This window comes from Astyanax mexicanus, unplaced genomic scaffold (genome assembly GCF_023375975.1).
Source record: "Astyanax mexicanus isolate ESR-SI-001 unplaced genomic scaffold, AstMex3_surface scaffold_33, whole genome shotgun sequence".
In the NCBI taxonomy this organism is placed as follows: domain Eukaryota; kingdom Metazoa; phylum Chordata; class Actinopteri; order Characiformes; family Acestrorhamphidae; genus Astyanax; species Astyanax mexicanus.
In genome coordinates this window covers 1,848,406-1,863,327 of record NW_026040043.1, presented here as the reverse complement: position 1 = coordinate 1,863,327, position 14,922 = coordinate 1,848,406, and the positions used below count along the sequence as shown (strand labels likewise).

At 37.9% G+C, this 14,922-nt stretch overlaps 1 protein-coding gene and 1 non-coding gene across 2 annotated transcripts; both read left to right on the top strand.

The window, feature by feature from the left end:
* The first annotated feature begins 250 nt into the window (after window positions 1–250).
* LOC125789977 (motor neuron and pancreas homeobox protein 1-like) lies at window positions 251–11,839 on the top strand. The gene is made up of 3 exons (XM_049473097.1): window positions 251–889; window positions 6,259–6,419; window positions 8,326–11,839. The coding sequence occupies exons 1-3, from the start codon at window positions 481–483 to the stop codon at window positions 8,698–8,700; spliced, it is 945 nt and encodes a 314-aa protein (XP_049329054.1). The 5' UTR covers window positions 251–480; the 3' UTR covers window positions 8,701–11,839.
* trnas-cga (transfer RNA serine (anticodon CGA)) lies at window positions 5,262–5,343 on the top strand. The gene has a single exon. It is a non-coding gene; the product is annotated as a tRNA-Ser (tRNA).
* Window positions 11,840–14,922: the final 3,083 nt, after the last annotated feature.

Genomic DNA, 14,922 nt, shown 5'->3' with positions numbered 1-14,922 from the left:
ATAGCCGCTATATAGCGACTCTTTATCCGTTCTACATTAAAGATCAAACGGATTTACTATTATTTACTAAACTGTATTTTTTTTATGGCTGTTTCTGTCAGTCAGTCAACACCCACCCCCATTCCCAAATCCACCCAATCCTTGTTTACTTATTCCCTCCAGCCAATCAACAGCAGCTCGAGCTAATCAGCATGGGCTGTACATTTCAGCCAATCAGCTCTATCTGAGATAACCAGTGAAGTGTGGGAAAGGGTGAAGGAGCTGCTGGGGATCTACTGTCCTAGTCTGGGAATGGTCCAGTCTGGTCATGGCTGTTCAGGTAGACCCTGGGTGGTGAAGCAGCACCACGAGTAGGGTACTGAACCCACCGGACCACCAGAACCCTCCACCCAGACCAGTCCAGAAGACAACTTGTGCCATCCTGGTACCATCTAGGTGGCATCAAGGCATCCAATCAACCTGCCCTCCAGAACCTCAACCATGGAGTCCAAGTCCAAGAGCTTCAGGATCGATGCCCTGCTGGCTGACGAGGCTCACCGGGTCCACAGGGGTCACAGAGGTCACCGGGCACCGTCACCATGCCAGAGCGCCGACAGTCCTGCGGGCAGCCCGGTGTCTTGCCCGTCGCCTCGCTCCCTCCACCTCCAGCCCGGGGTTCTCCCAAAGCCAGGTCTCCTGGGCCTGACCCACCCGGCCCTCTCGCCCCTGCCCCAGGCCTCCATCCCGGCCATGTACCCTCCACCCATCTACCCCATCTCCATATTAGGGACCCAGCACTCGCCCCTGGGGTACACCACCTTCGCCCACCCGGAGCAGCTGAAGGCGGCGGCGGCGCTGGAGGGCTGGATCAGGGCCGGGGTCATGCTGCCCCGCCTACCCGACTACTCCGGTCAGTACAATACACACCTCTGTGTCCACTTACTTAATTAACACTGCATTTAATACAATACGCTTTAATTTAGAGCTAGCACTACTTTACCCGTTTACCTGTTCCATAATCACAGCTTTATAACTATGCACTATGCATCATTTAGGCAGAATCGGAATCATTCTTAGCATTATTGTTTATTTAGTCTAATCACAGAAATAACATATACTATATTTAACATTGTTATATAAAATATTTAACTTAATTAAATATACAAGCATTATGTTTCATAAATATATATATGGTGCTAGTCTGCAGACTTTAAGCTTTAAGCTATAAATCGATTCTAAACATCTATGTGCTTGCCTTTTACTTTTATTTACTCTATAGTACTATATTATTTTTTGTTGGCCATTATTGTTGCATTTTCTTTACACACACTTCTAATAATTCTGCTTTCTGTTAGAAATAAAAATTAGGAATAGATATAGATATAGATATAGATTAGAGGTGCTGTAGTTAAAAGCAGAGTGGTGTTAATGTGCCAGTGTGTAATCTGTGAGTTTATCATTGTCACAAACAGAGGGTACTGTTTCTCAGTCGTCATGAAAAAGGATCAAAGAGAGTAAATAATGCTATAACATCTATAACAGATGTTAGGGAAAAAGAGAAGAGACCACTTCAGTTTCTGAATCAGTTTCTCTGATTTTGCTATTTATAGGTTTATGTTTGAGTAAAATGAACATTGTTGTTTTATTCTATAAACTACAGACAACATTCCTCCCAAATTCCAAATTAAAATATTGTCATTTAGAGCATTTATTTGCAGAAAATGAGAAATGGCTGAAATAACAAAAAAGATGCAGAGCTTTAGACCTCAAATAATGCAAAGAAAACCAGTTCATATTCATAAAGTTTTAAGAGTTCAGAAATCAATATTTGGTGAAATAACCCTGGTTTGGCATATTCTCCTCCACCAGTCTTACACACTGCTTTTGGATAACTTTATGCCCGCACCCCTGGTGCAGAAATTCAAGCAGTTCAGTTTGGTTTGATGGATTGTGATCATCCGTCTTCCTCTTGATTATATTCCAGAGGTTTTCAATTTGGTAAAATCAAAGAAATTCTCTTATTTTTTTCCAGAGATGTCAGTCAAATATGAGTTTTTGTTTCATTTTTGTACATCAATATTTACAGTACTTGTAAAATGTTTGGACACACCTCCTCTCTCTTACTCAATATGTTTTCTATCTTTCTTTTTATTATTTTTTACATTGTAAATTTGTCATTAAAGACTATATTAAAGCTATACAGGAACACATGCAGAATTATTCTGTACAGAACAAACCAGAATATTAGTTTTATACTTCAGATTCTTCTAAGTATCACATTTCTCTTTGAGGACAGATCTGCAGACTCTTGGTGAGATTTTAATCTCAGTGTCTTCATGAGGGAGAGTCACCTGGAATAGTTTTCTCAGCGTCTTGAAAGAAGGAGTTTCTGGAGGTGCTGAACAATAGTTGCTGCTTTTCCTTCACTTTGCTGTGAAGCTCCAGCTCATCCCAATTAAATCACCTCCAATCACCATCTCAGTTAATCAGATTTAGATCAGGGGATTAATGTGGAGGAATAACACACTTTTTATACTGTTTATTATGTAATTCCACGTGTCCCTTAAATTACATTAAAGAATTAAGCATAAAAACATGGAATGAGAAGGTGCGTCCCAACTTTTGACTGGTCCTGTATAACAACCATTGTTATACAGGTGATCTTACACCTTTATTTACTGGCAAACTGATGAGTAACAACAAAAAAACAAATAACAAAATAATACCTGTCCTTATTTCTGTCCAAAAGTTGTTAAACAGTTGTTGAAAACAACAAGAAAATGAAATAATTCACCCAAAGTTAATTGTAAAATGGTAAAGCCATCATCATTCTGAAAACTATGGAGCTTTTGAGAAACATTTATAGGTGAATATATAAATAAATATAAAAGTGCATTAATAAAACACTGTATATATTTGGCTTCTGATCAGATTAGTCAAGCATAAGACTGAAAAACATCCAAGTATCACCCTTTGCAGAGCATCAGAACTGGAGGAGTTGAGAATTAAGTGGAGTGGTCATCATACAACATTCTGACCTCACTAACTTCAGTGCAATCAAATCCTCACAGCAATGCCCATTTCAAAATCGTCTAGAAAGTTTTTGTTCATTTTTGCTAATTCTTCGCTAAAATCTCAGTCCTGTAACTTTCATTCCTGTTAAAAAAAATAGTAACATGAATGAACACCAGTAACAGGAGTGAGTTCAGAAATGAGTTCAAGTAACAGGAGTGAGTTTCAGTAAATGGAGTGATTTTTTTTTGTCATACATATCAATTATTTGAACATGCAGTCAAGCATTTTGTTTAAAATAAAGATTTTCTTTTGAGAAAATCAAAGAAATTAGTGGACTTTAAACATGCTTTTTAAATGTAACATGAGTTTTGTAAACATCTTTAGTTTATAAACTTCGTAAAAAAAACGTAAAGCTGTCTGAGTATTGATACATTCTCCTTTACAAAATAATAAAGAAATAAAGAACTAACAGAAGAATTTAAAATAGCTAAATTTCCTTAAAAGACTTGAGCTAGAGGTATTTAGACTGTTATTTCTTTTGGAGTTTTTTTCCTCACAAAAAAACATTTCTGACATTTTTATTAATTCCATTATATAAAAGTTATTTAAAATACATTTTTAGTTTTAACTAAAGGTCTTATAACTATTATTTCTTAGTACTGTTTACATGAAGATCAAAGCTCCATAAGTTTGAATATGTTTGAAACACTCAGAAAAGTTTTTTTTATGTGGTGTTTTTATATTTTCTCATGGCTGTATATGTTAGATATATATTTGTGAGTTATATCAAAGCAGTAAAGCTGTGGCGGTGTTTGTGAGGCTATAAAGAAACATCTTTAAGCTGTTCTGAGTTCATCAGTAAAAGGCCGAGGCCTGTATGAGACTTTCATTAAGTTAATGGCGTTTACGGCTTTCCTGCCCATCAACTATAAACCAGCACAGCTATTACCCTTAATGATGGACGCCGCGTTCACACGCTCCCAGTGCGCGCGCGCGCCCGCGTGCGTGTGTGTATACATAAGAGTCCTTGACATTGTATAAAAGCTACAGTTTGTAATAAAGAATAAAGAAAAATAAGTGATATTCTGGAAGTGTGAGCTACAGCCCCATTCATCAGAAAACGTTTTCAGGAAGGTTAGGGTTAGTCTGTAATTTCACAGAAATATCCAGAACGTTCAATGGTTGCATCATGACGTTATTAGAACGTTTCTCACACAATGTTCCCAGCTAGACGAATAATAACATTATTAAGATGTTAAAAGTAGCAATTCCATCCTGCAGACATGTAACAGTATTAGATAGTATTAGTTATCCTGTCTGACATAAACATTTTGTCATCATGACATACATTCAACCTGAAATTAACGTCTACTGACGTTGGTGGCCAGCTGGGCAAAACTAAAAATTGAAACATTGACACAGTAAGGTTACTGGAATTATTAATAACCTTTAAAAATGTTCGAAGAACATTTTTGTGACAGATAGAACGTTCTAAGAACAAAAAATTAATGTTCAGAAAATGTTCTACTAACCAAAAAAATGTTAGCATGACCAGATAAACCATCACAGTTTATCTACAGAATTCTGTATTTGAATCTACACAATTCAAATACAGAATATCAAAAATGTTGAATCAATGTTAATGTATCTTATCTTTGATGCACTGAAAGAAGGTTCTGAATTTATTTATTCAGGCATATCAATTTAATGTTGCATTAATATTATTATTAATTAGATTTTTTTTTTTACAGATTGAACGTTCTATGAACAAGAAATTAACGTTCAGAAAATGTTCTACTGACCAAAAAATGTTAGCATGACCAGATAAACCATCACAGTTTAAATTCAAATACAGAATAACAAAAAGTATGTTGAATCAATGTTAATGTATCCGTCTTTGATGCACCGAAAGAAGGTTCTGAATTTATTTATTCAGGCATATCAATTGAACGTTGCATTAATATTATTATGCTATAATACTAAAACAGTCTTGATTGCATCTAAAAATCATGTTATACAATATAATATTGCATTACATAATATGATGTACAGTGATACAATTTTACAGTACTAAAAAACGCAAAATATCACCAGTATAATAATAACAAAAATATTTTTCAGTAGGTGGTGTTTTTTTCGGTAGAGGTGGTGTTTTTCTTATTTTGTATTTATGCTTGCATTATTTTGAATTATATTATACTTATACTCATTAACTAAGTAGCTAACTAACTAACAACAGTAAAAAAAAAAAAGAGAGTCACGCATGCGCTGTGATGGCCGAGAGGTTAAGGCGTTGGACTCGAAATCCAATGGGGTTTCCCCGCGCAGGTTCAAATCCTGCTCACAGCGATATATTATAAATATATTCACCGAACATAAAACGTTCCCACGACTTTCACTCATGCTACTGCTAATGTTTAGGATCGAACGTTCTCACAGAAACGTTAATGGAACCTTCTAAAATCGTTCCCCAAGTAAAGGAACATGCTAAATTGGAGGTAAAGTGATGGGAACATTGATAAAACTTTAAAAAAGTTCTGAAATTAGAACAATTGTCTACCTGATATTGCACACCTAAATCCTGAGGATTTCTATTCAAGCATTACATAAAAAGTTTTGTGTTTTATAAGAAACGTTGCTGAAAATATGAACTGTGTTTGAAGTACATCTGTTACTGTCAAAATATAATGAATAAAAATGATAAAATTTGTTTTTCTAAACCTAAATTAAAAATCATTTTGGCGAATATAAATGAAACAGTTTATGTCCTCCAAACCTTTTGTTTTAATAGTTTTATTTATTAATCTTTTAAATATATTTTAACCAATAATTGATTGAGATGATACAGTATTGAAAGTTGCTACCAAAATGTTCCGGAAAAGTAAAGAAAACTGGACAGATGATCATTTTCTAGTACATCTCTAGAACATTCATTTGTTGTTGTAGAATAATAAGGATGAGGCAACATTTTGGAACTTTGCTACTGGTTTCTAAAGGAAATGGTTAAGAAAACTGGAAACTGATTTTCCTAGAATACAACAGAAATGTAACATTTTAGGTAAACTTTCTACGAATGTAATTTTGTTAATTGCATATAATTTTAAAAGACATTACTGTTTGTAGAGATCATTTTCCTTTGTAGCCAACCATAATAACAGATCATATGATCAGCTGAACTGAAATAAACCCAAAAGTCAAAAAAGCAATCATGCACAAGACCTTAACCCCAAACTCATTATTTCTTTCTCCCCTGTCCTCCTGCAGGTGCTCCTCAGTCGGGGCTGATGGGTAAATGCCGGAGACCTCGCACTGCCTTCACCAGTCAGCAGCTGCTGGAGCTGGAGAACCAGTTTAAACTCAACAAGTACCTGTCCCGCCCCAAACGCTTCGAAGTGGCCACCTCGTTGATGCTGACCGAGACTCAGGTGAGGAACTTCAATCGGTCAATCATGTGATCAGGGTCATCTAAACCTGAATAATTCCATCCTCAGCTCAAATAAAAAAAAAAGGCTAAAAAATGGAAATGGTAGGGGCTCTGGGTATGTATGGGTTTAGAGGTGGGTCAGGAGGGAGAGCTGATTGGTTGAGCTGTAGCAGTGTGCCTCTGATAGCAGGGGGGTGGTATTATTAATTGACTGATCTACATATTGTTATGTATCTCCATACCAAAGTATACAGACACATCATCCACGCCTATAGCACAGTTGTATAACCTTGGACAATGCTGCAGAGGCAGAAATTACCACAATAAAAGTGTTTTTTAAAAGTTAGGAAATGTTTATGAAAATTGTAAGCAGGACTGGTATGTTTCATTACTTCAGAGGAACACATATTAGATATTAAAGGAAAAAAATTGATTTAGGGTTTAGTGTCTCTTTAAGTTTAGTATAGAGTTGTATAGGTCAGTTTCCAGACAGGGATAGAACCTAGTATGTTTAGAATTAGAGTATTAAGATCTTAGATAGATAGATTCAGTACCGTTAACAGGATCGGGGGCATCTAACGTTCTTCTTGTGGTTACCTCACTGCCACTTAAAGGGTAACTAAACCCCCTGATTTTTGACTCGACCCTAGGTTTGAAATAAATGAAAGCGGTAGTTTTGGAGGGGCACTGGATGATGTATGGGTTTAGGGGCGGGGCAGGAGGGAGAGCTGATTGGCTGAGCTGCAGCAGCAGTAGTGTGCCTCTGATAGCGGTAGTGAGATGCAGATGGTTGGACTTTTTCAGCAGGGGGCGGTTTTATTGAATGATCAATCTGCATATAGGACTGCGTACTTCATAAGTTTATGCTGAAGGTGGAGTAGGCAAAAATCAGGGTGTTAAGTTCGCCTTTAAGTGGTACAAGAAGAATCCCCCCATGGTTAGATGCCCCTGATCCTGGTTAACGGTACTAGATCTGCAAGATCTTTATACTCTGGTGGACAATGCTCGTAAAAAAAAAAACAAATAAAGATATTGTATAGTTGGGATGGTCCAAAAACTTTCCAAGAATGTTTTGTGTTGGTTTCCCAAACAAAAATTCAGGCTAGTCATAGTCTATATTTTCCTTTCAATAGAAAATCTTAATTAAAATAATGTGTATTCCAAGACTAGGCTCAATCCCTTTCCAGAAACCAACCCTATAACTAAACCCTAAACTAAAATTTTTCCATTAATAACTGAAAGAGGCAGAAATTACCACAGTAAAAGTGTTTTTTAATGGTTAGGAAATGCTTATAAAGAATTTAAGCAGATCTTCAGAGGAACACTAAGCTTTTATAGCACTATATTGCACAGGTTCTGTTAATACTGGTACTATCCTTCCCTCTTTAATCCCCCCCATCACTATTGCACGATTGTCTTGTGTCTCTGGTCTCATGTATGTCTATGTCTGTGACTTTGTTATTTATATTTTTATCTTGCTGTAACTTTGGAAAGGAAAGTAACAAAATGTCTTGTACATATGCAGTATTGACAATAAAACTACCTGACTTGACCTGACTTGAACACATTTTAGCTATTAATGGATATGGTTAAAAATATGGTTTAGGGTTTAACGACTCTTTAAGATTAGAGTTACAGGGTTGGTTTCCGGACAGGAATTAAGCCTATTCTTGGACTACACATTTATTAAAAGAAAAACCTTTAGCCTACGACTAGCCTTAATCCTTGTCTGTGAAACAAACCCATAACGTTCTTGGAAAGTTAAAATTTTTTGGACCATCCCAACTCATCCCTAGCACTGTCCACCAGAAAGAATTGAAGAAATTGAAGTTCTTGTACGTAGATCTGGTACCATTTACAACTGTCCTCTGTGAGCCACTAATTTTTGTGTGTTTTGATTTGTACAGGTGAAGATCTGGTTCCAGAACCGCAGGATGAAGTGGAAACGCAGTCGAAAGGCCAAGGAGCAAGCAGCCCAGGCGGAGGCGGAGCGACATCGCGGTGGAGGCAAAACAGCCAATGAGAACTCAGCCAGCGAAGACCAGAGGAAGAGGGTGGAGCCACTGGAAGAGGAGGCAAATGAGGAGGAGGAGGATGTAGATGAGGAAGAAGAAGAGGATGAGGAGCATGAGGATGAGATGGACCGTCATGAGTTCTTGAGCAGCCCTGACTTTCATCAGCATGGTGACTCGGAGGTTGGGTACCACCGCCACAGCCCGTACTCCGATGATGACATGGAGGAGATGGAGGGCGGGAACAGGAAGATTGGGGCGGGGTTATGAAAGGACAGGACTATTCGGCAATTCTGCCAATTTAGGGGACAAAGATGACAATGTTTCTACATATTCCCATCAGTCCTACCAAGGAACTGGTCAACGTCTATGGTGGACCCAATGAGACAAGAATGAGAGCTTCTGGACATGCAAACAAACACTAGGGGGCGTCATTTGGGTCATTTCTAGCCTGCCACTCCAGGCTAAAATCTGCCTTTGCATACTGTACATAATGGTGAATGTAATGGCGTACAACTGTGTGGTGTCCAAAGAGCCTGTTCTACTGTGATCTGCAGTTGGACGTCACTCGGTTTTTATGCAAATATGTCATGCATTTGGGAATCCTCCCCACAGCAACATACAAATCCTGACTGATGTTTTTCAGCTTCCTAAAAGCAACATTACTTCCATATCTGTCCAAAATACCTTGTTTTAGATCAAGGGTTTGGGAGGTTCTAGAGCACTAGACTTCTCAATTTTAGGATTGTCATGCTCAAGCATTTCTGGTTCAGCTCAACTGCTAATTACCAGACTTGGTTGGTTGGTTAGCCAACGTTCAGACTTTGAGGCCAAATAAGATAAAATAAAATTAGACATATCTAGATTGTACCTAGGTTCATTTTTCCGAGTCTTGACAGCCAGACACCAAACCAAAAGACTCCAATACCACTTAAAATTGATTCCAAACCACATTTGGTGATAACTTAAAGGTGAACTCTAGTGTAAAATTGACATTTAGGGTAGTAAAACTTGATAAAGAGTACTAACCTTTGTTGAATAGCACACCTCCACTTTCTTGCAGCTTTCTGAGATCCAGTAATTTTGTGTGCTTTTTGCCCAGCACTCTTTACAGTTTTTACAATTAATGCCTCTGTTTTTACACCAGTATCCAGGCTCAAAGTAGCTCCACACTTCATAGGTAGAATCCAGAGAGCCCTGACATTTAAAACGAGGCATTAAAAACGTTAAATGTGCACAAGAAGCTTATAAAACCACTCCACCAACTCCAATCTTGCGCCCGACAATGTTGGTAACGGGTTACGGGTTGTAAACAGTGTTTTTTATAAAGCTTCTTGTGCACTTTTAAAGTTGGTAATGCCTCATTTTAAATGTCAGGGCTCTTCGGATTCTACCAATGAGGTGTGGAGCTACTTTGAGCTGGATAACGATGTTAAAAAGCGATTTATCAGGGGCAAAATATGCCCCAAAGAAGACTTTGTAAAGAGTGCTGGGCAAAAAGCACAAATTCCTGGATCTTAAAAAGCTGCGGGAGAGCGGAGGTGGGCTATTGAACAAAGATTAGCACTCTTTATCATGTTTTACTACACCAAAAGTCAATTTTACACTGAAGTCCTCCTTTAAAAAGTGATTACAACCATATTTGTACAGATGAGTATCACTCTAAAAACTCTTTTTTTTTTTTGGCGATATCTGGCGATACTTAGGGGTGTTGGTCCAAGAAGAGCGCCAGAGGTTAATTTCTGACAGCAACCTCGACACCACAGCAACCCATGTAGATGCATTTATGATGCTAAGACAGGCAAATCCAGTCGGATCACTGGCAGACAGTCACCTCAACAGATCTGGTTTGAGAATCAAATCCGATATCTGAGCAATTAAATCATGCCTGAGCTGGATTTTCCCGATCGCTGCTTTTGAACATCACTCCGCAGAGCGAATAAGCCAGTTTACGGTCAGTAAACTTCACATATGTCAGATCTAGTTGTGTGCTGTTTTCAGAGGCATTACGAAATGTTTATCCTCTATAAAAATACAAAATATTATCCATACTTTGTATTCGAATGATTAAAAAACAAAGTTCAGTTAATGTCCGGTACAACCGTATAGCAGATTAACATTTACACATCCTGGTCCACCAGAATGTAATGTCTTGTAAAGTTCAACAAGCAGATTTGAAAGACTTTTTTCCCTATTCTATCAATCGATCAATTTCTCTAATCAATTTGACTGTTTATTCAATAACAGCATGCATGTACAACTGTAATGCCAATGGTCCCCACAAAAAATTATCAACCCTGACCGAACAAAGAAATTGACTATTTCGTTAGATACTAAATTTGTAAAGTTTACAATGATCTGTTACATCTGACAGCAGTAAAACAAATGGGATTCATTGTCCAAACCCTACTGCTTTTGAAAAAAATAAGAGACCACTTTAGTTTCTAAATCAGTTTCTCTGATTTTGCTATTTATAGGTTTATATTTGAGTAAAATTAACAATGTTGTTTTATTCTCTAAACTACAGACACCATTTCTCCCAAATTCCAAATAAAAATATTGTCATTTAAAGCATTTATTTGCAGAAAATGAGAAATGGCTGAAATATCAAAAGAGCAAAGAAAACAAGTTCATATTTATAAAGTTTTAATAGTTTAGAAATCAATACTTGGTGGAATAACCCTGGTTTTTAATCACAGTTTTCATGCATCTTGGCATCATGTTCTCCTCCACCAGTCTTACACACTGCTTTTGGATAACTTTATGCTGCTTTACTCCTGGTGCAAACATTTAAGCAGTTCAGTTTGGTTTGGTGGCTTGTGATCATCCATCTTCCTATTGATTATATATTTTTCAATTTGGTAAAATGAAAGAAACTCATCATTTTTAAGTGCTCTCTTATTATTTTTTCGAAAACTGTAGATGGAATAAGCCCTCCTAGTCTTTCCATTTATATGTACTGTATGTATAATTCTGGTGGCATGAATGCTTTTATAGATTACATTACTGTAAATATCCTGGTTGCAGTCTTCATACAGTAAATACTTCCATATTGAACAATGTAAAAGTATGTATATAATTATGTAAACTAAGGCCTCTTTTCCATTGCATGGACCAAAAATAATAAGAGCTGGATCAACATGAACCTGGATGAACTTTAAAGTGTCCATTGACTCAAAAGTCAGGAAATGGACTGTGATTTGGGTCAGTTGATTATTGAAAGGAAGGAAACTGGTCTTGTGGAAGATGTACATTTAGTTAAAGCTCCTGTTCAACGTTATTTAAACCTGTTTAAGGTCTAATTTATTTGCTTTGTAAAAAAGACGTTAAAGGCTGAAACACAGTCAAATTTATGCGATGGTCTGTGTTGTTGTAAATGACATAAATAAAAAGAAATACCATTTGTAAAGCTCCTGGTTGTTCATTCTGAAATCTACACCTACATCTATTTTGTACTTCCACTGACTGACCACTTTATTGGAAACATCTATTGTACTACCTTGTGTGCTTCCGCTCACTGGCCACATTATTAGAAACACCTACGCAACTCGGGTCAGGTTAATTGGAAACTCTTAATACAGTGTGCTTCCACTTACTGTGGCCACTTTATTAGAAACACCGACATACAGTACCTTGTGCCTCAACTCACTGTGGCCACTTTATTAGAAACACATACTATAGTACTACGTTGTGCTTCCACTCACTGTGACCACTTTATTGGAAACATCTGTTTTACCTTCTGTGCTTCCACTCACTGCGGCCACTTTATTGAAAACACCTACTATTACTTTATCTTGTGTTTCCACTCACTCTGGCCACTTTACTGGAAACACCTACTATAGTACTACCTTGTGCTTCCACTCACTGGCCACTTTATTAGAAACACCTACTGTTACCTCATCTTGTGTGCCCACTCACGGTGGCCACTTTATTAGAAACACCTACTGTACTACCTTGTTCTTCCACTCACTGTGGTCATTTAATTGGAAACACCTACTATTGCAGTCTTGTGTTTCCACTTACTGTGGCCACTTTACTGGAAACACCTATTATGACTTTATCTTGTGCATCCACTTTAGTAGAAACACCTACTATACTACCTTGTGCTTCCACTCACTAGTGGCCACTTTATTAGAAACACCTACTATACTACCTTGTGCTTCCACTCACTAGTGGCCACTTTATTAGAAACACCTACTATACTACCATGTGCTTCCACTCACTGTGGCCACTTTATTGGAAACACCTACTGTACCCTTTATAGTTCCTCTAACTGGCCACTTTATTAGAAACACCTATTTTTTTTATTTTTAAACTTAATGGCCTCTTTATTAGAATGAATTGTAGAGTTATGATAAGTGTTTCCAATAAATTGGCCCAGACACGCTCTACTATCCACAATGCCCGGCGCAGAGCGGACGTTATTTACGACGCTGGCTCTCAAATATGAATTACTCCATCAGGTTTTACTGATAGTCTAATAATTAAGTTAATGAAGTGGGAAGTAAAGTAATCAGCCCCCTGATGATGATGTCATCCGGCCCATTTCATTTGCAGGAAGAAGAAAAAAAGACGCGCATGCAAAAATGATGAGTGCGTGACCAAAACAGGGCGTTTTATTGAGAGTCCATGTAAGGGCGGTGATTAAATACGGGACACTGCGAGACACAGCATAACGTCTCTGTCACCGAGGCCAGGCGGCGGCATGTTTATATAGTGATTAAATGCATTTTTAACTGGTCGCCACGAGCCAGACGAGCCTCGTTAAACATGGAGACTGATTCTGGTCCTCAGTGCAGGACAAAGAGGAGACTTTCAGAGCTGGTAAAGGCCTGGAGTATGGTTTTCTTTAAGGAGGCATCTAGCACTTAAATGTAACACTTTTATTTAATACCATATATTGCCCAAAAATGATCAATGTGCCTTATAATCTGGTGCTCCTCATGTATGAATTCTACTATTCAGGTATTAAGGAGCAGTAAAGCCACTCAGTACAGAGTTAAACAGGAGTATATATGAAGTTTCTCCAGCACCAAGGCTGGAGACTGGAGCTGCATTAGCATTACCTGCTAACTGCGCTAAGCTCTAGCTCTTTTGCCATTCGTAGGTGAGTTAGTATTATCAGCCTGTAGCCTGCTGCTAACCCTGCTAACTGTGCTAAGTGCTATAACTCTTTCACTGTTCAGAGGTGAGTATTATCAGCCTTTCTCTAAATTTCTCTGATATAACAGCTCAATTCAAATTCTTCAGGTTAAATTTGCTTCCTCCTTTAAACAGCTATAACATGTATTTGTATCAGGCTACAAACAGGGCTGCTTTATGAATTCATGCAACGCATATAACACTGTTTTACTCTTATTCAGTGTGGGCATACCTTTTGCTAATATTACTTTTATATTTTTTACACTTGTTAAGTTAACTGATCATTTATCAGTTTTAAAATCTGTTATATCACTTGTTTTAGTGCTTTTTAAAACATGTTGATCCACGGCATAGAGCCTACAAAACTCAAACTATGCAGCCTTTCAACACACCTTTAACCTAAATATCTAAAATAAAATGATGTGGCCTAAAATATACACTTGCTGTTCATCCAACACTTCTCTTGACCGTTTGCTATTTTATTAGTCATTGCTCATCATGTCCCTGTGTAATCCTAACCTCACTAACGTTACTATCTGCTTATGTGCTACACATTCCTGCTCAGTCTGTTCCTCGGTTTCTCCTTCACAAGTCTGCTCTCCCGGTCTGCTGCTGCTGTCTTCACCTACGGAGGACAGAGCGGAGGCTACAGCAGTGAACACGTCTGTGATTTTTACACATTTTGTAGCAGCTACAGTGAGTTTCTTCACGCTTAACTTCTCCGCACAACTGCCGCTTTTGTTTCTCCATACTGCCTCTCCTTTAACATACGCGCTCAACACTGAACGTACCACACAGAGAAAAAGTGTAGAACCAGCAGACACACATGCTTTCGCTTGTAAACACTTTTGCCTAGGGCCTTGACCAAATCTTTCCTCCATAGAGGCCCCCAAGTCTGACCATCCCAGCTACAGTAAATAAACCAAAAACAATGTTAATTTGTTACTTATATAAAGTAAAGAAGAAACATATTTCTATTAAAAAAACAACAGAAATATCAGTAGAATACCGAATTAATGTCTAAATACTAATTGTCCAAACCCCCCTCCGTTGCTGCACTGAACTAGTCCATAATATGATGACGTAGCAACGTGCCACACGACGTGACTTCAAACCAAAACAGCGGGAACTGTATGCGACTAGAGTGACAGCTGTCACAGTGAAAATGAATCTGAGTTATGAAAGTGGTTCTGCTAAACAAAAGAAACGGGCAGAGAGCAAAAGAATCGCAGATTCTCTGCCAAAATTCACCTCCTTTTTTAAAACCTCCTGGACCGATCAGTGTTTTTGGGGCCGATTCCGATCGCTGATCGTCTTTCACCACGATCGGCTGATCGCCGATACCGATAT

What these genes read in the sequence shown, in the direction of transcription:
- LOC125789977 (XM_049473097.1), top strand. Translation starts at nt 481, where the DNA reads ATGGAGTCCAAGTCCAAGAGCTTCAGGATCGATGCCCTGCTGGCTGAC. An exon ending in CCGCCTACCCGACTACTCCG is followed by an intron (nt 890 to 6,258) that starts GTCAGTACAATA and finishes GTCCTCCTGCAG; the next exon opens with GTGCTCCTCAGTCGGGGCTG. An exon ending in TGATGCTGACCGAGACTCAG is followed by an intron (nt 6,420 to 8,325) that starts GTGAGGAACTTC and finishes TGATTTGTACAG; the next exon opens with GTGAAGATCTGGTTCCAGAA.